This window comes from Lissotriton vulgaris, chromosome 6 (assembly GCF_964263255.1).
Source record: "Lissotriton vulgaris chromosome 6, aLisVul1.2, whole genome shotgun sequence".
In the NCBI taxonomy this organism is placed as follows: domain Eukaryota; kingdom Metazoa; phylum Chordata; class Amphibia; order Caudata; family Salamandridae; genus Lissotriton; species Lissotriton vulgaris.
The window spans coordinates 964,594,247-964,617,945 of record NC_141694.1 but is presented as its reverse complement, the minus strand read 5'-3'; the positions used below and the strand labels follow the sequence as shown (position 1 = coordinate 964,617,945).

The 23,699-nt window shown below is 42.3% G+C and overlaps 1 protein-coding gene across 2 annotated transcripts in view; it reads right to left on the bottom strand.

The window, feature by feature from the left end:
* ARHGAP18 (Rho GTPase activating protein 18) overlaps window positions 1-23,699 on the bottom strand; it is an 897,817-nt gene that overhangs the window by 450,383 nt on the left and 423,735 nt on the right. For both annotated transcript variants that reach the window (XM_086926994.1, XM_086926995.1), the window contains exon 5: window positions 4,180-4,343. In XM_086926994.1, the coding sequence (XP_086783120.1) occupies window positions 4,180-4,343 (164 nt within the window). The remainder of the gene's footprint in view (window positions 1-4,179; window positions 4,344-23,699) is intronic.

Genomic DNA, 23,699 nt, shown 5'->3' with positions numbered 1-23,699 from the left:
CACGTATAAGATGTTGGCGAAGTCAACCCTGGAGATGACAAGGGCCAAGACGACTAAAATGAGTGCCTCTCTGGTGAGAAATCTACAGATCTTGCGTATCCTGCGCAGATGGAAGAAGCAGGATGATGTAACTGCAGAGATCTGTGACTTTATGGTCAGATCACCAGAGATGACTACTCCGAGGCTTTTCACAGAGCTGGCGGGGGGGGCACCAAGAGAGAGGGGCCAGCAGCTATCATTCCACGGATTGGCCGGCCCGCCAACCCGCACAAGTTCCGTCTTAGTAGGATTTAGCTTGAGCTGGCTGTGGGCCATCCAGTCAGAGATGTATAGCATGGTGGTTTGGAAATTGGTGGGGGAAGAGGAAGAGGTATCAAGAGGGAAAATCAACTGCAAATCATCTGCGTAATTATAGATTGTTGCAGAGGAGTGACGGAGAGAAACCATAAGCGGTTGCATATATAAATTAAAAAGAAGGGGGGATAGCGCCGAGCCCTGGGGGACTCCGCAGGAAAGGGAAGAAAGGGGAGCAGAGAAGGTGGAAAGATGAATTGCTTGGGAGCGCCTGTCAAGGAAAGATCGGACCCAATCAAGGGCAACGCCCTGAATGCCGGCGTTGGTGACACGGTCGATTAATATAGAGTGATCGACCGTGTCAAAAGCCGCCGACAGATCAAACAGGACGAGGACTTGAGAGATGTTATTATCCGCCCCGGTTCTTAACGTATCCATGACGGCCGCAATAACCGCCTCAATGGAGTGAAGGGGGCGGAAACCAGCCTGTTGAGGGTCCAGAAAAGATGAACTCTCAATGAAGGTGCTCAAGCACCGAGTCACGTGGGTCTCCAAGATCTTTCCCAGGTAGGGGAGCAGAGAAATAGGTCTATAATTGCTCAGAACCGAGGGGTCTGCGTTGGCTTTCTTTAAAATCGGTAGCACCACTGCCTGTTTGAAGGAGTCTGGAACTACTCCTGTGGCCAACGAGGTGTTAAGAAGTGCCAAGGCAGGGTCAGGGCAGGCCAAGAAGATTTCTTTGAGGATATGGGGGGGGGGGGGCAACAGTCGTTGGGAGACCCAGAACTGACTTTGTGCAGGAGTCTCTGGAACTCAGTAATGGAGATAGGAGGGAAAGCATCCAGTTGCTGGGGGTTATTGGGGGGTAATGAGAATGAAAGGGACGAAACGGGCGGAGAAATATTATTTTTAATAGTGGAGATTTTATCCTGGAAGTAAGTGTTTAGCGCATCACATAGAGCCTGGGTTGAAGACATAACAGATACTAAATCTTCATGGCCAACAATGATTGTACTGGATGTTTCAAATGATTGGAGACACACTGTTTAATAGCTAATTTGTGATGTATGAAACAAGCACGGAGGTGATGTATAATTTGGTGTGGTTGGCATACAATCAATTAAATGACATTAGGTGATTAGCAAATAATGTGTTGTCTTGTAACATAAGGTCTTTCAGTAATATGACTGCAGATGGCATTAGAATGAAAATGATTTACACACTTCAACTTTTAGAATGACGGCACTATAGATCTTGAAATTATACCTGTGTACTTTATCTCAAATCTTAGAAATAGTCATGATAAATTGAGAGACATTTAAAAAAAAACATGAGTAGCTTTTCTTACATGATTTCTGCAGAAATGCTTTTTACAACTGATTTGGATGAGAATTTTTCATAGGCCGACTTCTCCTAAATTAGTGTTATTGGTCTGTTTCTGACTGTAGATAATGCAAGGTTTGTGATGTGATAGCAAGCAATCAAATTTAGTTTACTGATGGCTTCTTGTAGAACTCGGTAAACATTTTATATTCAAGTAGGCAGAGTTGAGCATCTGGGAAAAGTAGAATTTGTTTGTATTTCTCATTGAGGTTACTGAATTTGATGCCTCAATAAATGCTAGTGATAAAAGCAGTACATGTGTCCAGTCCATTAAGTTTCTCCCTATAAACTAACCTATAAAAAGTATCATCAATATAGCTTACAATAAAAATAGGTTCTTGTGCACAAGACAAGCAGATCATCCACTTTGCCCTTGAAAAGTTTGCAGAGGATGCAACAATTTAGGAGCCCATACCTGTGTACTGCACCAGTGTTCATGGTTCAAAGAAAGGTTTTGCATACAAAGATTAATTTTTCCAAGTTATTTCAATTTGTTATCCATAAAAGTTTGAGTCCTTGCCATGCAAAACAAATCCAAAGATCTTTCTGTCCACCAAACGTTACGTTGAAAGCATGGAAATACATATATAGTTCCTCTCCTATCGGCCAACAACTGGATTGGAGGATAAAACATTTAAGTTTTGCTATGATTTCTTGAAAAATCATTATCTAGTTAATTATGCCATCCACTGGCATTCCCTTGCTGTGAAAATTATTGCATTGTGCTCAGTATGTCCTGTCAGATTGGAAAGGTTTAGCTGAGTCTTTTCTTTTGCTATGTAAATCAAAATTAGACTAATGCTGCAGTGAAACTATTGTACATTTGTAAACTGATAGCTGTGAGCCCCAAAGTACCTAACTAAATAGTGTTCATCTAACAAAAACTGGGCCATATCCTTATTTGAAATCATTTATTTTCAAGCATTCCTGAACACATAGGTCACAAAATTTCATTGATGGAAGAATTGCATTTTGATACTGATGAGATGCTTATTTGAGTCATCATTGACATCATTCATCACATTTGACATAGTATTATGTTGTCAGTAGAGGTGGGATGACACTAATGTTACAATAAATTGATGAATTATGAAATCACCAAGACATTCAAGGCACTATTACTTGAGCTGTAACATGTTACATTTAGCTACATATAGGGGTGCATTGCAAGTTTTAAGAGAAACTTGTAAGACATACATACTATAATGATATGACAAATCATTTTTAACTTTTATGGTTCTGGGTTCTTAACGGGTGAAAGAACACTACTTTAATTGCTGAAATTCCTATTATTTTTGATAATATTGAAAAAGCACGGTTGTCCATATATTTTTTTAATTAGGAAAAGACCAAAGAGGATTCTGGGGGGCTGTTAAATCTCTAGAAATTGAATTAAAATTAATTTAATATCATAGAAGAAGTGGTCTGTACTCACTAAGTAGTAGAGGTTGAAAATAGTTATGGGAATGAAGGTTTGTTTTGTTCTTAATACCCACAGGGTCTATCTTTTACCATTCTCTGTAACAGTTGGGCAGTCAGGTCACTACAGTGAATGATATTACTTGATGCAAAAAGAAGACAAAACTTAAAAATGATAAGTACAAAATTATCTATCTAGAGCCTTCCTTCTCAAAATCTCACATTATTCACTCAATGACTCGGTAGTGAAAAGCAGTGGCCATGCACCACCCTAAACATCAATCTGTGACCTGCAGCCTCTTGGCACTGTATTTGTGGATCTCGTGGCATTATGGCTACTTCATGGCAAGTATGCAGTATTAGCAAGGAGTTTACTGTAATGCAGCTTTTGTCAGGGGTGCTTGCAGATCCCACAGAATAAAATCCAGGTGGTTCCTCAGTGGTGCTCAAGAATTACTCATACAGGGTGAGGTGGTGATTCAGAAATACTGACATCTCTAAAGTGGTGTGCATCACCGCCATCCTACCAACATCCTTCTGCCCGTACAGGCCATGCGAAAAATGTGTGACAAGCACTCATGAAAAGTTCCTTGTCTTGTACACCCCTGGGAGTGGTTGGGATATGGCCATCTGATTGATACTATCCCAACCACTGCCTTATAACTGGGTTTTTGGTAGCAGGTGGTGGAACATTGGTAGTGGAAGATATCTCTCCCTCTACCAAAGTATAAACTGTTAAACTGTGACCTTTGCCTCATACTGGAGGGCATGATATTTCAACTTCATTGCGACATCATAGATAAATGGGCTTATTCTTCTCCAGAGAGAGAAAGCAGCAGTAAACAGGATTTAAATATGAGTGAAGAAGAGCAATTGACACCACTGTAAGAATATGGGTGAAATAACATCTCTGGAGAAGTAAGGGATTCTTTTAACTTTCGAAGTCTGTAATAAGTAGAAAATAGTATCTGTGTATGTTAAATATAGCTTGCATTTGTCACCAGGCTAACTTATTTAAGCAAATAAAATTCAATTACTGCAACGAAGGCACACTAAGAAATGGATGGAAAGAAAATAACATACTGGAAGCTGGGTATCATCCTCTTTGTCCCCTTGCTTCTTGCCTTTTGAAGTATCTTTCAAATTGGCTGCTTGCTCTGCAAAGGAAACTTCCAGGTTGATGGCTGTTTCAGGAACGTCTTCAAATGAACCGATATTCTCTTTGACATCAGAGATAATCGTCTTATCTGAAAATAAATAATTTATCCAGAAATTTTCATTGTGTCTTTTTCATGACATTTACTTTGTTTTACATAAATATTTCACTTTGCAGATATGTTGGCCCTTTTGCACTTACAGACAGTTGTATGTAAGGATTAGGAGAATAGTTTTCCACCCACAGTGAAGTGCTGGTGTTCTACTGTCTCCTAAGTAGGATACACTAGATGAATGTCGAAGTCAATTCATGAAGCTTTATTCAGTGCATATAGATGACCATAAAAGCACAAACAAAATATAACAGTACCTATTAAAATGTTCCATCTAAGGTTTACAATTAGTGATAATAATCATAGTTCGTAAGAGAACGCATATAAGAATTACATATGGTATAAAACATCTAGGGCTCCATTAGGATGTCGGGCGGATCGCCACCGCCATGGTGGCGGTGACGATCCGCCCGACAGAAATGACCGCCCGCCACCCTTTTCTCCCCCACCACATTACAATGGCGGGGGGGGACCGCAACGGAGGGAAACACCGCCCGCCACTTTTCCGCCCCGGTCGCATTGCGGCCGGGGCGGAAAATGATTAATATGGTGGCGGTGTCTATGAGACACCGCCAGCCATATTACAATGGCAAGAGAGCAATGCCTTTCCGTGGCGGCAATGCCGCCACGGAAAGGCAGGTGGTGTTCACTCTGGGGGCCCCCTGTGGGCCCCCGGAGTGAAGGCCAGAGGGGGGTGGCACACGGGGGGGGTACCTGTGGTACCCCGTGCATTTGCATAATCAAAGCGGCAGGCACCGCGCGGTGCCTGCCGCTTTGATTAAGTAAATGCTGCTAAGCATTTTTAGTATTGTGGCGGGCGGAGCAGAGAGCTCCGCCCGCCACAATACTATAAATACAGGATGTGCCCGCACGCACCATTAGGATGTGCCCGCCACTGTGGCGGGTACATCCTAATGGTGCGTGCGGGACCCCCGCCCTTAGGGCGGGCGGTCCCGATTTCCGATAGGATGGCGGGCGGGCAAAGCCCGCCCGCCATCCTAATAAGGCCCCTAGTGTTAATAGTCAAAGTTCATTAAAACACATACTTTTCCTAGAATTGATGCACTGATTTAAAAATGTTGCAGTATAAAAACAGATATCTTCAGATTGCAAGTTAAAAATTAGAATCATAGCTTGTTTAACTGTACGTATGCCATATTTAACAAACATGGGTTTCAAAAAGGCAATACGAAAATTGGTGTACAGTTTGCAAAACATTAGAAAGTGCACAGTGCTCTGGGTGGATACCTCATCACACCTACATGGCCCAGTCGGATGTTTCTTAATATTTGGGTGGGCTACTAAATAATGTGCCATCCCAAATCTAAGTCTGGTTAGCACTAATTTATGTGAGTGCCTAGTCACCATAGTTGAGTAAGAAGGAAAACCTTCCATTATATGATACCTATTATAAAAAATGACAGTGGACATTGATCCGGTTGCAATTGCTAGCTTCCTCCCCGCATATGTCAATCAATCAATCAGTGACACTTATTAAGCGCGCTACATACCCGTAGGGTCTCAAGGCGCTGGGGGGGGGGGGGGGGGGGGGTGCCGCTACTGCTCGAACAGCCAGGTCTTCAGCTTCTTCCTGAAGGAGAGGTGGTCTTGGGTCAGGCGCAGGTCGGACGGGAGGGAGTTCCAGGTCTTGGCGGCCAGGTAGGAGAAGGACCTTCCTCCTGTAGTCGCTCTTCGGATGCGGGGGACGGCGGCGAGGGCGTGGTTGGCTGATCGGAGGTGGCGTTTGGGAGCGTAGAAGTTGACTCGGCTGTTGAGGTAGCTCGGGCCTTGGTCGTGTAGGGCTTTGTGTGCGTGGGTGAGGAGGCGGAAGGTGATTCTCTTGTTGACGGGGAGCCAGTGAAGGTCTCTCAGATGTCCGGAGATGTGGCTGGATCGTGGGATGTCGAGGATTAGTCTGGCTGAGGCGTTTTGGATCCGCTGGAGTCTCTTCTGGAGCTTGACGGTGGTCCCGGCGTAGAGGGCGTTGCCGTAGTCCAGTCGGCTGGTGACGAGGGCCTGGGTGACGGTCTTCCTGGTCTCTGTGGGGATCCACCAGAAGATCTTCCGTAGCATGCGTAGGATGTTGAAGCACGCCGAGGAGACGCTGTTGACTTGCCTGGTCATGGAGAGGGAGGAGTCCAGGATGAAGCCCAGGTTTCGTGCATGGTCTGTCGGTTTGGGTGCGGTGCCCAGGGCGGGAGGCCACCAGGAGTCGTCCCAGGCGGAGGGTGAGGAGCCCAGGATGAGGACCTCCGTCTTGTCCGAGTTCAGTTTCAGGCGGCTGGTCGTCATCCACTCGGCTACCTCTCTCATCCCTTCGTGCAGGTTGGCTCTGGCGGCGGCGGGGTCGTTGGTCAGGGAGAGGATCAGCTGGGTGTCGTCGGCGTAGGAGATTATGCTGAGGTGGTGTTTGCGTACGATGGCCGCGAGGGGGCTCATGTAGACGTTGAAGAGGGTGGAGCTCAGTGATGATCCTTGGGGGACGCCGCAGATGACTTCGGAGGCCTCTGACTTGTACGGTGGTAGGCGGACTCTCTGTGTTCTTCCGTCGAGGAAGGAGATGATCCATTCCAGCGCCTTGTCCTGGATTCCGATGTTGCTGAGGCGCCGTACTAGGGTGCGGTGGCAGACCGTGTCGAATGCCGCGGAGAGGTCTAGGAGGATGAGGGCCGCTGTTTCTCCATTGTCCATCAGGGCTCGGATGTCATCGGTGGCGGCGATGAGGGCGGTCTCGGTGCTGTGTTTGGCTCGGAATCCGGACTGTGAGGGGTCGAGGGATCCGTTCGTCTCGAGGAAGGCGGCCATCTGCTTGTTGACGGTCTTCTCGATGACTTTGGCTGGAAACGGGAGAAGCGAGATGGGGCGGTAGTTCTTGAGGTCGGTGGGGTCCGCTGTTGGTTTCTTGAGGAGAGCGCTGAGCTCGGCGTGTTTCCAGCTTTCAGGGAAGATGGCGGTGTCGAAGGAGGTGTTGATGATGTCTCGCAGGTGGGGTGCGATGACAGCGTCGGCTTTGTTGAAGACGTGGTGAGGGCAGGGGTCGGTCGGTGATCCGGAGTGGATGGAGTTCATCGTGCGGATGGTGTCTTCGGTGCTGATCGGGGTCCAGGCGTGGAGGGTGGTGGTGGGGGGGGGTGGCTGGTCGGTCGTGGTGTGCGTTGGTTGGTTGTTGAAACTGCTGTGTATGTCCGCGATCTTGTTGTGGAAGTATGAGGCGAGGGAGTTGCAGAGGTCTTGCGATGGGGTGATGTCGTTGTTTCCTGCGCTGGGGTTGGAAAGCTCTTTCACGATGTTGAAGAGTTCCTTGCAGTTGTGTGCGTTGTTGTCCAGCCGGTCCTTGAATGCTGTTTTCTTGGCGGCGCGGATCAGCTGGTGGTGTTTCCGGGTGGCAAGTTTGTAGGAGGTTCTGTTGTTCGTTGTCGGTTCCCTTTTCCAGACTTTCTCGAGGGCTCGGCAGTTCTTCTTGGAGCTCTTGAGTTCGTCGGTGAACCATGGGGCCTTCTTGCTGCCGGGTCTGCTAGGCGGGGTCCTCAGCGGGGCGAGTTCGTCCGCGCAGTTGCTGATCCACTTCGTGAGGTAGTCGGCGGCCTGGCTGGGGTTCGCTGAGCTGGCAGGAGGGTGTTGGCTCAAGGAGGTGGCGAGCTGGTCTGCTGTGATCTTGTTCCAGCTTCTGCGGGCGGTCTGTTGCTGGTGTTGGTGGGTCGTCGTTCTCTTGAAGGTGAAGTGGACGCAGCTGTGGTCCGTCCATTGAAGCTCTGTGGCGTGGCATATGTCAGGAATATACTTTTCATTTCCGACTTAGGAATCATTGCTGCTGCGCTGGGTTCATTTAAAATGTTCAAGTTAAAAATGTCTGAAAAACAAGTAACAACATATTTAACCCAGGGTATCTCTCGATATTTATCCAACCGTAAACAGTCCTCAATAATAGATCTATTAAAGGACTTCTCATCCTTAAGCCAAATAGACCGCCAGATCATCATTGGCTTAAGGGATAACAGGTCAGTTAAATAATCAATGGCTAGTTCACTGTGACTTAATTCGGTTGAAGCTGAGGTGGGCAAAAACAGGAGTTTCTTTACAAATAAGTTTTCCTCCAACTGTAACTTATGAACACAGCTATGGCCCCATACTCAAGCTCCATACAGTGCTATAGTAACACATCTAGCCTGGTAAATCTTGAGCATATCCCTGGTGCGACGGTCCCCTACTTTTGCAGCAAACCTGTAAATACCATGGGCATTCTTTGCCATTTTATTCCGAATATTGTTAAATTCATTGGTCCATTTCCTGTCATTAGAGAAGGTAATACCTAGATAACAAAATGTGTGCACCTGTTGCACCTTTTCTCTATCTATAAAAAAAGTGTTAAAAAATGTAGCTTTAGCCCCACAGGTCATTGTATGTGTTTTCCCTTTATCAATTACTAATTTTCTATCTTAAATAAAGGAAGAAAAACTACCCATTAACCGCTGTAGACCCATGGGGGTTCTAGAGAGTAAAACAGCGTAATCGGCGAATAATAGCACCTGTACCGGAACACCTTTGATCTGGGGGGCATCTGCATGTCTGAGTCTGCATGTCTGAGTGTCGAAGTACCGTTGGCTTGTTCAGTCCAACTAGAACAAGCCGTCATACCATTTGCAAGGGCATAAGAGACTCGAAATTTCAGAGGCTACAAGGGACACAGACAAGTACCAAAGTACGAGCCAGCAAAAAAAAAAAGAAAACAAGGCAACATATGTCACGAAAACGACTTTCAAACGAAAAAAAATATAGTTTGAACAATTATCAGGCTCACATAAGTACATATGAATAATACCGAATTGAGTGATACTTATTGAAAGTAGTATTTTTTTTTATACATGAAAAAAGCATGAACACCCCCTGCCCTGATGACCTTGCCACAAGTTACCCAAAATGTGTCCATTTGTCAAGTTCTCAATTTTTATTGCCTTTACAATTTATTAAATATGAAGCACTATTTTGCTGTGTCTACCATATAAGTGAGGAGTTTTTAGAGCACAGACCCTGTACTGAATGACTTTGTGCTCAGTTATTTATTCATTGTCAAATAATGTTAGTATATGGAGTTCAATCAATACACATACTACACATTAAATTAAGCTGCCATTATACACACGTAAATAGGATTTAAAGGTATGACTTTCTGTTGAAGATCAAACGTAGCGACAGACTATGCCTGTCTGAAATCATGCTGCACTTTGGGTATTTATCCTTGAAGACCTGTTACCCAAGGAGAAAACTCTGTAGAGGCTCAGAGACCTCTTATTATTTGCTAATTATTTATGACCATTCATCTCTATTTTCTACAGTTTTACAGGATGTAATTACACCACATTCGAAATCGATATACACAAAATACAAATGTTAAGAGTCAACCCCACTAAACATAATGTGGTCTAAGATTATTAAAGAAGTATTATTTTAACAGTATATCTTCTGTAGGAAAAACATGCAAGCTGTAGGTACAGAACAAAAGGATTTCAATATTAGTTTCATTTGGTTATTTTCTCGGCCCTGAAGCTAAAAATAGAAAGCTTCAGGTTAAACGGATGCTTTAAACTATTTAACAACAAGCGTTGGCAAAACCAATCAGTTTTGTTTTACTTAGAGCTATTGATTTTGCAATATCTTATAGCCATGTTGTAGAGCAGCATGGCTGCTGTACAGCATGGCTAAAAATTATTTTAAAAAAGGATATGACGTAAAAAGGTTAAAAAAAAAGTGACCAATGGTGAACTTTCCCAATTGTTTTTACACGAGGCGTTACACAAGCCTATATTACCCAGGGGGTAATGAAAATGAATTGGTGGATGCATTCATCAATTTTTAATGAACTTTGGAGGGAGAATATCACAAGTGTTTAATAAAACAAGGCATATGACAGTAAGATGGTGTCACCTTAAACAGTTGAGGGCAAACATTCCCTATATGTTGGGACAGGGGAAAAAAAATCATGTTTACCAAAGTTAGTCATTAGTAAATGGGAAGTCAGGCAGATATTTTGAGATTTTGTAAATGCTCAAAAATTCTAGCAACACCAGAAACAACAAGAATCGGTTCATGTCAAATTTTTCTCTTTTTTAAAAAATGCGAATTGGCTTTAAAGAACAAAAACAGTTCAAAATGCTGGGCAGGAGACTCAACGTTAGGGTAGCTTATGAAAGTAATCAAGCTAGAACAACCATTGGCTCACTTTTCCGAACCTTTTGGCTTTGCACACGCTTGTTGCTGATACTGATCAGCATTGGTAGAAAGAGAAAAAAAGGTTATTGCAGATGCTAAAGAGCAGCATCAAAAGCAAAACATGTATGCCTCATGACACTGCCGTAGCTTATGAAAGTAATCAAGCTAGAACAACCATTGGCTCACTTTTCCGAACCTTTTGGCTTTGCAAACGCTTGTTGCCGATACTAATCAGCATTGGCAGAAAGAGAAAAAAAGGTTATTGCAGATGCTCAAGAGCAGCATCAAAAGCAAAACATGTATGCCTCATGACACTGCCGAGTCCATTAAAAAAAAAAAAAATTTTTTGATTTCCAGTTCGAAGAAGGTGGATATCATCTTGTAGAACAAATTAAACAACTTAAGATGCATGAAGCATGTTATTTATAAAACAGTGCTCAGCAGCAAATTGATGCTGCTAGGACCTCCAAATAAATAAAAGCCATTAAGAAAAACAAAAGGGTAAGGTAGAGTGGGGGAGCAATAGAGTGGCTGGGGGTATTTAAAGAAAAAGGTGAGAGTGGACAGAAAGGGTGGGAAAAGCAATATACTAGTTGTGAAGGAAAGAAGATTCATGGGGAGTTGTGCGGGTGAAGTAGCACATGGGAGAAATCAAGAAAATATGAAAAGCTGAAAGAGAAATGAAAAACATTAAATTCCATAAATGTAAACAATGGAAAGTTACAAGTCATCCAATCAAATGTGTGGACCAGGGGAGAAAAATAAAGGAAGTGGAAGGCAAGCCAATGGCTAAGCAAAAATCAAATGCCCCTCACATGAAAGCCAACCAATAATACAATGGGCTGAGCCTAAGCCCACAGTATTGGCATTGTATAACAGCTCCTTCAGTAATTGCTAAGGCTTCTGTAATCCCTGGGCAATCACATATTATTGTGCTCCAACTGTGATACATGAAGTTGACTAATTAAAATGGGCGACTTGTGTCTATAGTACTAATGGACCTTAAATTGGATTACCTAGTATTAGTTAGAGGCTTAATTTGGAGTATATTGATGCACAACCGTCCTAGGCAAACCCAAAGAAGTAGTTTTGGAAAGTCAGACACTAGAAAACAGTAAAATAAAATAATGATTAATTCAATAAGTATCATTTTTCAGAACTAATCATTATATAATGAAAGTGTGACAATTAAAGCATAAATTTAGGACAAACAATCTAGCTTGATTTATGCAAATTAAAGTCCAACCTGCCAAAATAATCCTTTTGATAGAGGTAAACCTCCCTTTTAAACACTAGTAAGTCACTCATATGTAGGCTTTGTACCCCACAGGGTAGGGTTCCTAGTATCTAGCATTTTATACTGGGATGTTGTTATTTTCACATTGGAAGTCTACGGCTGTTCTAGGAGGAAAACGTTTGTGCAGATTATTTTTGCTACCTTGGCCAACTGCTAGAGAAATAGCTCAAGCACAATTTTTTAAATATTTAATATTTATTAAAAATACAGGCTAATGGTGAAGCTAAATTTTTAATGTAGTATTTGGAAAGTATCTAATGGGAATGTACCCTTTCCCTGCCTAAAGCTCATTTAGGACAATTTGCATAAGGCTGCCAGCAACTGCCTTTTACAGTGCTTGACCTTATTGAGGTATGAAACCTGCAGTCCACGGGAGAACATTGGCTTGGGCCTGTTAGGCAGGATGAGATGGGTGTGAGATCTGTGACACCAGTCAGATAGGATTTAGGATATGATTTAGGACTTTAACTTACTTTGAAGGGGGGCAAAGGGGATGCCTGTCCTTTGACAGTTTAGTGTAAGTGGAAGTCTAGGAGTACAAAATCCTTTGATCCTAGGACATGCTGTAATCACCCTGGCACATTCCCAGTGAGATGGAGAAGTTGTCCCGGAAGCACTTTAGAGAAACTCAGAAGGAGGGGACTACTCATTTTCTTAGACACTGCTGGGTAGACTGTTGCCCTAGTGGAAGGGGCCTAGACATCTCTGTTGTGCCTTAGAATAGTGCACTCTGGAATCGTTTGCAGTTAGGTAAATAGAATTTACTCTGACAGTGGGTACTGGGGACTTTTTCCTACTGCTAAAGGAGTGGCCAGGTGCTACCCCCATCCACTGGCTATTGAACTACACGAGAATGGACATCACCACCAGCTCCTCAGAATACTGTCTGCACCTACTTTTTGAGACCTGTGTAGGAACCTGAAGGGTTGGACAAGCTCCCATTTTACCCAGGAATAAGAAGTGGTCTCCCAGGGCCAGTTGGAAGCCTTAGAAGTGACCAAGAGGAGTGCTCCGTAAACTCTGAAATGAAATGTTTGAACAGTCAAAACCTCCAGAGCATCAGCAAAACCTTGCAACAAAGGTGTGTGACTTTGATGCAACTTCTTTAGATACAACTTCAGGTTTGCCCTTTAGGAAGAGTTTGAGCTCCATAAAAGACTAACGGTCAGATGTGCAACCATCTGTTGCAGTCGTAAAAGGGTATTCAACCCTTTTGCGACAGCAAAAAACGGTGGTGGTATGTACCAACGCTATTTTGCGAGTCACAGACAAGCAAAATAGTGTTTGCGACTAGCTATTAAGAAGGGGCATGCCAAGGACGTCTCTTCCTAATAGCGAGTTCAAATGGTATGTACCATTGTTTTGCGACTGCATATGCGGTCGCAAAACACTTGCAGTTTGACACCTACTTCAAGTAGGTGGTAAACCATTCATAAACTGGACCCCTTCCCCTTTGTGAATGGATGAGACCACAGTCTGCCCTTAAAAAATCAAAAAGAAAAGATTAATTTTTCTTTTTTTAAATGCCTCCCATTTTCCTTTAATGAAAATGGCCTGCATTTAAAAAAGAAAAACTGCTTTATGTAAAAAGCAGTCCCAGACATGGTGGTCTGCTGTCCCCAGCAGGCCACCATCCCTGGGAGTGCTAGCCATTCCAAATGGGCTCGTAAATTGCGCTTGCCTCTTGAATATTGATGAGGCATTGAAATTTGCGACCCCAATGGGAATCATAACAGTGTCTGTGACACTGGTGTACATTGCATTTTGCGACTCACAATTTGCTAGTCGCAAAGCGACACAATTTGCGAGTCACAAAATGCAAGCGTCATACATCTGGCCCTAAGTCTGAAGGTAGATCTCTTCGCTAGACCGAGGTGCAAAAGGTATCTGTGCTATGCAAACACTTTGCCGGTCAGGACTTTTGAATTTCTCCCACTCATAGCTTTTCCTCCCAAAATCCACAGCGTTAGCATGATTTCATTAAGCTGCTTTCAGGCTACAAAAGGACTTCAGTGGATACAGACTGTAAACTTGCCCTACTGGAAGATTTCGACTTCCATTTCAGAAACTATGATAGAAGGCAAAATCTTTGACCGATGGACCCACCTGGTGTTTTCGACCTGTCCTCCATCACAATTGGCCTGAAATTGCACCTTGTTGGCAATCAACTACGAACAGTGACTACTGATTGGCGCTTTACTATTTCTTGGCAGCTTTTACCTTAAATCTTTAAAAATTCATAAGTCCAGTTCCTTCATTGGAGTTTTGTTTGTTTGGTGTCGTTTTACTCATTAAGTTTTTCTCTTTTTTTCTACACTGGTCATAGAATTTTTACTGTGTTGTATTTTGACTTTTTAACTGTTTCGTTACTGCTAAATACTTTAAATATTTTCATCAGGTAAGCCTGTTTGCTCTCTGCCATAGCTACCAGGGGGTTGAGCTCATGTTTAAATTAATGAAACTGTGCGGTTTTGTTCCCTGTGGTGGACTTACATCTAGCCCAATTAATAACCCACTTTTTAATTCTAAAAAAAGCAACCTTTAGGTCTGTCCTTTACTTTGTTCGAAAAGTGCTATGATACACATAACATCAGTTCTTATAGGGTTTCATGCCTTTGCACAGAAACTGCGGAAGCCCAAACTGAAGCCCAACAAGCAGACTCAGATTAAGGAATTTTAATCAGACATATATGGAGATTCAAGTGCCTGGCGTCATAGATTAGTCACCGCTCAGAGGAGCCAATGATGTTTGTGAACCACAGTTGGTTCCATGCTCATCCACTAAAATGTCTGTGGATTAGGTGATTTTTAACTAAAAGTGATTTATCTTAAAACTGCAGAGCTCAGTTGGATGTTTCTCAAACTGATGTTGGCCACAAGGAAAAGGACAAGTCCTTCCTTAGCTTCAAGTGGTAAGGTAAAATGTTCGATGGTTTATGTTGTTAAAGTAGAAGATGTTCAGAGATACAGGTCACAAGTAGATTTGTAAATCTGGATGCTGTTGGTGGTCGATAATGTAAAGACTTTCATTGTAGAGGTGAAAGATGACTGGCTGAATTGTGTCTTCCTTGACTAAACAGAATCATGCTTGGTCAGGAACTTATTTGTGCTTTCTTCCTGCTAACATTTATGAAATAGTCAATACAGGAACACCTTTCCAAACTTTTTTCTGAGGAACCTTAAAAAAGTGGATAATTTCTGCTTCAACTAAATGTTCTAAAACCCTGCCCATAACGTTATGTTAAATAGATTTGTAAAGTGCTCGATTGCCCGAAGGTCCTGGCACTAGCTCACAGGTTTGAACAACGAATGACTGTAGAACTGAGCAGGACCTAATGTTATAAAGCCAGGATTTCAACTCCTTTCTAAAGGTGAGAAGATTGAGGGCAGATCAGTTAGGATAAGGTAAGGTGTTCCATGCTTTGGCCGTCTAGGTAATGAAACTTCTGCCACCACAGTTAGTTCTCTTAAATCTGGTGACAGCAAGGGTTTTCTCTCCAAATGAATGAAAGCTTCTATTGGGTTCGTACCATGAAAAAGTATGCCTAAAGTGGAATGGGCCTGTATTGTTTAACCTCTTGGCTGCTAATGACAAGGGTAACTCGTCATGGACTTTCCATTGATTTCAATGGAAATTATAGCAAAAGAGTAATTGTACCTTAGCACTAAAGGGGTTAAAGCCTTGAGCAGTGCAGAGAGCTTTGCATTTGATCTGATGTGTTACTGGTAGTCAGGGCAGTTTGGGGCTTTACATTTTGTATTTAAATTTGAGAGTTCCAAACAAAAGCCTAGCTGAAGCATTTTGGGCCATCTGTTTTTTATGAAGATGTTGCTGCTGTATGTTGAGGTAGAGTCCAATACAATAATCCTGTTTTGACAGGACAAGGGAGGTGTGATAGTTTTTTGTGACTCGTAGGATATGAACTTTAGAATCTTTTTAATCATCCTTAATATGAGGAAGGTGGAGGCAGTGACTGAATTTACCTGGTCACCAAAGGTGAGTTTGTTGTCCATCTGGACACCCAGGATTTTGGTCTTCCTCACTGGTGTGGGCAGATAGCCTAATTCTGCTGGCCAACAGGATGGAGACTAGAAGGAAGTATTGTTTCCCAAAAAAATGACCAGTTTTTTCTGAGTTACATTTTAAGGAGTAATTCAATTGCTAATGCCTGCATACAGTCATGAAATCTACTGGCTGTGTCTCTATCTTGGTTAGATAGTGACAACAATGTTTGTGTCGCCAGCATAGTAAGTCAGTGAGATGCCAAAAGATCTTCTAAAGATGCCTGGAAACATGCATATACATTAAACAGAGCAGGGATGAGCGAGGACTCCTGTGGGACCCCGCAAGGGAGAGAGAAAGGCTCAGAGACAAATGCGTCCAATGCCACCGATTGTTTCCTTTGCAAGAGAAATGAGCGCAACAAAGTCAGTGCTGTCCCCTGCACTTCCATTGTGGCAAAGCAGTCCTGCAAATGATCATGATGAACCATGTTGAATGCTGCAGATCAATCTAACACTAAAGAAACATTTCCTCCGCCATCTAATGCCTTTCTAATTCCTTGTCAGGATTTGATCAGGGCAGATTCTGTACTGTGGCCACTTCTAAAGCTCTAATGTGTAGCATCTAGCAGCTGGTGCTCTTCTATAAAGGTATATCATTGGGTGTTCATGGCCTTTTTATCTAACTTCACTGGCAGAGGGAGCCAGGAGTTGGTGGGAAAGTTGTTCAGATCTTCAGGATTTAGACTGTGTTTTTTTTTAAATAAGAGGCAGTATGGAAGCTGTTATGTTATGTTATGTTATGTTATTTATATACTTCTATAGTGCACGGCCACTCCAAGGAGTATCTCAGCGCTTTATCAAAGGAAACCCACAAAGAAGGGAGAACATAACACTGAGAGGACATGCAAATACAAGAAGCAACACCAGATTAAGGGAAAAGCCATGTTTTAAGGGCCTTTTGGAAGGACAGAAGGCCAGAGGCCTGTCTTCCTTCCACGCTTCCACGGCTTCCTTCCACGCCTTTGTAAAGTGACCGGTTTTAAACATGGACTTGAAAAGAATGGTAAGATTATTGCCCATCAGCTCTGGAACCATTTTGACCACAGCTGGGGGAGGGGGCTAGGATCCAATGGGGTTAGTGACTTAGCTGCTTGAATTAGACCAAGGATTAGGTTGGATGGGAGGGGAGCAATTCTTAAAGAATCATCTTAGAAGTCTGAGTTGTCTGTCCAATTACTATTACAGGTTGTAAGTGAACCTCATGCAAAGTTACTTTAGGGCTTTTGAATTCATGGTAAATATGTTCTATTTTGTTTAAACAGAACTTTGAAATATCATTGCATAGCGCTAGACTGCTAGTGATTTGATTTGTAATGGGAATTGATTTTTTGGACACTGTCCTGAATAGTTCTGTAGATGAGTGTTTTTGCTTCTTCTATCTGTTTGGTGCAATACCCTGATTTGTCCCTAATTAGTAAGGATTAATATTTTGTTAGGCATCCTTTAATGTTGTCCTTTTGTTGGCTGCGGTAGCCCTTTCTCCATAAACGTTCTTGAAGTTTACAAAGTTGTTTCTGTTTCCTGAGTTATGAGGAACACAGCCATGATCCAAGCTTCAATCAAGTATTAAACCTCAACAAATACAATTACCTGCCTCTAACCTAGTCCACATTAATTTCTGTAAGCCAGACAAACTCAATACCAAAACTAATCTGAATCTGTCTTCGCTCCAGAGGTGTGTTCAGCTGCAGTACTGACAGTCTTATTTGTACTCCCTCCTGCAAACACATAACTGCTCTCTTTCAGCTTCTGCACCTTTCAAAGAAGTAGTGTATCTTCCATCCTTGCTCAGATAGCCTCCAATCATATATAAAGTAAAATCTACAGAATAACTAAGGGATTCTTCATGGAGCTCACTCTTACACAACGGTAAAGAGCAACTTTGGAATGGCATTGGGGGAAATCTAGTTTTCTTGTCACCTATCGAACATGCGTCATTCAACTGGAAAAAAGCATTGTAAAATGAATCAGTTTCAAGTAAAAGATGATTGAGTCAGTATGCAGTCTGCGTCTGCGTAGTGCACACTGAGGGGCTGTCGCTGGTTGAGGAACCATAAGCAGGAGGCTTAGAGCAGCCAAGTTGTGAGCAGCCGAGCCATGGCTGCCACGGGCACCACAGTGTGTGTAGCTGCTACGTCTGCAGTTTAGCCGCATGCAGGAGGGGCTGTTCCCATCTACTTGCTGGAAAAAAAGAAGTGGGAGGCTCGAGAGCCTGAGTCGTGGCTGCCACGGGTACCGCAGTGGCGACATTGGTGGAATAGCCCCTTGTGGCACTGCAGCGGGAAATCTGTAGCTGCTCGCATCCCTGCCCCTACATCCCGTACAGCCCCCACTGTCCGCACAGAAGTAGGCAGGAGCCACAAGCCACCAAATGAGGATCAGAAGGAGTAGAAAGATGCAAAAGGACTCAGAAGCAGAAGCCTATGCAGAAAGGTGGTAAGTGCTTAGGCAACAGATGGCAAAACATATTGGGCTAAAGTGGCCGGCATTAGGCCGGCACGGTTTGCTCACATGGGGGATGCCTTGAATTTCACCTCTTTTGCTTTCTTACTACCCTGTTAGTTTGCCGGCAGGATGAAAGTTCCTTCTGGCCCTAAATTAAGACTTCAATTTAACAGCAATATTATGATGAGAAACACTAATGGTACTACCACCAGTAGAGGAAATAATTAGGTAATCGTAATTAGGCCCTTAGTTCCTGAGTTGAGGGATCATGGTATGTCACAATGGCATAGGCTGGCGGGGGAACTAAACAATGATAAGGGTTCTAGGCCAACATCCTTGTTATAACCTATAGGCAATTCTACATAAATCTTCTCCTGGAATTTAGCAGGCGGCTCCAAAACATGTGGTGAAAATTCTGAATCTTGACCCCTTAAAACCAGATATTATTTTTCACCAAGAGTCTTGGATAACCAGTTAAAAGTTTATTTTGTTATTACCAGTCCTGTAAAAAAAAGAAAATACAGGAACGGGCATGTATGCGGTGGAATAGTCACATTGCTGAGTTCCAACTATTCGTGGTCTTGATCATCCATCGAATTTACTGCATAGCATCGTTTTCTCTAATCATAAGAGGGTAGTAAGTCCCATGACTTAGTTTATATTGTTGAAAGTGTATATACGCCCTGGTTACGAGACTAATGCTCTCTTAAAATAATAATTTAATTTTATAGAGGACGTTGCTGCCTAGGAATAGATCAGAAATATAATACCAGTAGGAGATTTTAACACCAATATTTCCAACCATACTATTAGATTGTCCTCTAAACATAGAAAGGAAAGCAGGAAGCTTTATTTCCCGCTTCACCAAATAGTTTCCGGCTCTCTGGCCGGTTGTGAGTATTGTGATCTTGATTAGACTGTAGAATGTTCCAACCTCATATGGCAATTACGTTCTGATACAACCTATTTTCTCTTTGTTAATGTTAATGTGCAGCACATTAGAGACTTCTCAATTTTTGGCCGATTTCTCCCACATAATTAAACAACAAGGGGTGGTGATGGACAGAGTTTCTGAATTAAGCAGAATACTCTCACCCAGTCAAGAGATCAGGGCTAGATCCAACACCGTTTTTTAGCTCACTGCACCATCCCAGCTCAGAACCTGGCTATATGCAAATTAGTCTGTTCCTGTCCCAGTGCATGATGGGAACAGGGCAAACCAAACTACAAAGCCAATTCTTTCACTGGGAAGGAAACAAGCGGTTCATCACCACCCCCTTTTCTGAATCGATTTCTCCCACATGTCAGCTAAATTGCAGCCTTGTCCCCATGCCTTCCCACATCTAATGCATCCTTTCTACCCCTACCCAGCGCTTATGCCCAGAAAAGACAGAAGGGCTAGCACATGCCCATCCTAGTCGCACCTCAGCTATATGAGTAAGTAAATACGCTCATTGGCCCACTGTTACCTTACCACATGCTAGGCCCGCATCACGCTAATTGTTTTCTCAACCCAAGGAACTGCGCCAGACTTCACCAGGCATACAGATCCTACTAGCTTGCATGATCAAGTCTCATTCACATTGTAAGAATATTATATTCCCTACACCTATCCTTCACCGATACCCCATACTGTGGTTCATTACATTTGCCCTTTTACCAACAGTGGCACCCCAAAAAAACAGTTTTGTGCTTGCGCACATAAATCGCTAAACTACTTGACAACCACTCACTGATCCAAGGAACGGCGCCAGAGACCTCACCAGGCATACAGATCCTGCTAGCTCACATGCAAAAGTCTCAGTCACACTGTAAGAATACTATATTCCCTATGCCTATCCTTCGCCGATACCCCAAATTGTGGTTTATTACAGTTGCCCCTTTACCAACAGGGGCATCCCTACATAAGTTTTGTGCTCACGCACATTAATCACCAAACCACCTGATGACCACTCGCTGATCCAAGATGCCCGTCCCGCTCCCTCCCAGTAAGAGGCTTTTTACGACTTATGCTCATTAGACAGACCGGTTTTCAACATAAGGGCGTCCTGGCTCTTTCTTTTACCCACAGAACCACAGTCCCGTGGTTAAAATTAAAATCATCCGACATATTACCAATAGCCCACTTCAAATGAGAAGTAAGTGTTGCTTATCAAACTAATCTCTCACTTCAGCGCCTAGTCTTAAAACACCGGGTGCTAAAAATTTAAATTGCAATACCAGTTTTGGAGCCTTCCAAAACCCTTGGGAGCACATATTGACTGTATATGACATGACTGTAGGGACAAATGGTAATTATACTTACTTTAATTCAGTTTCAGATTGCTCACCCCCTTGTCCCGAAGATGATCTTAACTAACTAACAGATCGAAACGTCGTCAGCAACCCCCCGCAGCAGGAACCCCCTTTCCTGGTACATATTTAGTCGGAGTTCCTTTTTCTGTTGTACCTGTGAGGTTATGTTATTTAGAGCACATTCACCTTGTCACAAATACACACCTTGTCACTTATGTGAGCACCTGATAATATCGTAAATCCCTGATTGTTCTCAATTGTAAATAAATCCTATATGTCTCCCTACACCCTCGCTCACTCCATGATTAAATGCTCATTCTAAATTGATTGTACACCGCCCCATCGGGGCAGTAACTCCGGACCTAGTAAGGCCAACCCTGAACCAGTGTTTTGTAAACATATTACAACTCCAGGTTCGCTTATTGGGGTACCCTTGTTTTCCTATACTACTCATTGATATGGAAAGCACTACTCTCACTTATCAATCTAGGTTACTAGTCAAATATAGATTTCTTGGTGCTAGATGCACAGGGGCTAGAGGTCCTGACCAGCTGCCTATTACTATTATAAAGCTAGAACCTGATTCATGGGCTATCTATCTGGCAGCGCTGATTAGACACTATTATTTTACTGGGGAGATCCCAGAATCCTGGAGAGGTAGTATTATACTTCTACTACATAAAAAAGGCCCTACTAATGCTCATACTAAATATAGGCAAATCACCCCACTAGATGCCATTAGGAAGATTTTTGCAAAATGTGTATTAAATCAGCTACAGACCGTGGCAGATAAAAGAAAATTGTGCCCCTGGAACAGGCGGACTTTACACCAAATTGTTCAACTCTAGATAATATAATTGTGTTTCATTTACCTGTGAAGAAGTATTTCCAGAAGTGGGTTATACCAGTCTACGTGGTATACATTGATTTTTCCTCCGCCTTTGACCATGTGGACAGGCATACCCTATGGAGGAAACTTAGGGCAATGGGCATCCCAGAAGGACTACTAAAATTGATCATAGCTTTACACACTGCAACATGGTGTCATGCAAAAACTGAAACCAAAAATGGCCTAAACCAAGATGTTTATTGGCACCTGTTTTCTTTTCTTTATACATTGCTGATTTTTGAGAGTTGATGTCCTGTGTTGGTGGTGATGCCCCAAAGGTAGGGTCTTACTCTATGGGAATACTACTTTACGCAGATGATATTGTGTTACTAGATCGGACAGTTAAAGATTTACAGAAGCATCTAATATCTGAAAGTCAACATAAATAAATTATAACACGCACTAGGGGTTGTCAGTCAATAAAGAGTTATAGTTGGCATTTGGGCAATGTACTTATGGAAATCGTTAAAACATATCTATGGTAAAGGAACATTTACTTTGCTAATTTCACAAAGAGATGTCATAGAAGTCATAAAAGAAGATCACTGGGACTTTATGCATAGAGCAGAGGTGAGGATACTGTGTTCAAATTGCAAGTGGATTGGCAGCCATAATACGTTGGGGTTACCGTATTTTTCACTCGCAGGAGATCCCAGTAGGAAGCTCATAAGCGTAGAATGCGCTAATAATGTAAGTGGTGATTGTATACCGATGAAAAATCTTTTACTCACACATAGGCACTTTAGTGTAAATTTGGTAAATATGATCTATTTCAGTCATAAAGGCTATTTGAAATGTATTAGGCAAAAATAGAACTATGGAGCATGACTTCCGCTTCTATGGAAGAATAACTAGACTGGGTAAAATAATTCGGATTTGCTGTGTTTCAGCACCACAACCCTATCCAGATTGGAACTGCGAGCATAGTGCCCGCTGATGTATGTTATTGTTTAGGCGGACTTATCTACCTTTAACATGCGTAACAGATGCTTGGCGGTGAATATGTTGGGATGACAGGCTGTGCAATTTATGTGAGGGTGCTGTACAAAAGTTAAATCCTGTTTTATTTATTTGTCCTGCTTTACAATCCCCTTGATCTGCTTTTTTTATAACCTCGGTTTGTGAAATACAGTATTAAGTCAGCAAGAACAGTAACCTATTTGTTATAGCCACAGAAAATTAAACTATGTGCTACAGACGTTTTAATTTTTAAACAAGTTTTTTAAACATCTATTCAGTTTTAATATCATGTATGCTAAATTACTCAAAATCCCTCCAGATGTATCTTTTTAAAGCCTTTTTCTATAAAATATGGAATTAAGTCAGCTAGAGCTGCAGCCAGGTGATACATTGTCCAGTAAATGTATTGCTATATTGCAAATCTTTTTCTTTTAAAAAAAACTATGTTTAACACTTTTTATAATGTACCAACTTTTGAATCTTGCAAGTCACAACGCAGTTGATCTCTTTGTAGATCTAAACCTTTAATAAAAAATCTTTAATATTGAAGCAGAATATTGGGTTCTGAGAAATAAAGCCGATGTCTTCAGGAAAGATGTGACTAACCTTCCCAAGCAATCTCATTCCCAGAGTTAAACTGGCTTCTGAAAGTAGTATTGCAGCTTCCCCTTGGTAGTAGGGCCAATTACTACAGTATATTCTAAGAAACTGCATCCAGTATGTGTTCCAAACTAAGTGATTTATTTTTAATTAGGAGAATGTGAGACATTATCTATAAAGTGGCAATGTCTTGTCCACTCTGTTAAAAGGAAAAAGGCCCATATGAACTACAAAAAAGGTTGACAAAACATCTGCCACTTTTTAACAGATGTCCTACATCTCCTTAACTCTACATAAGGCCCTATGCTAGTTTACCAGTACCGATTAAATAAAACTAAGAAAAATAATACACCATGGAAAAATGGGTAAACATGTTACAAAAAGAAATAAAACTTCTAATCATCAGCTAAACAATGTAATAGGCTAAAATGTTCGTGCAATATAAAACTGTATAAATAAATAAATAAATATAGTCTCCAGGTGTCTTGGTTTGCAAGTTGAGCAGACAATTAAAGTATGTAGAGTCATATTGTGTGGGAAATTAAGAGTAAAGGTGGTATAATGTTCCCTGTCCTCA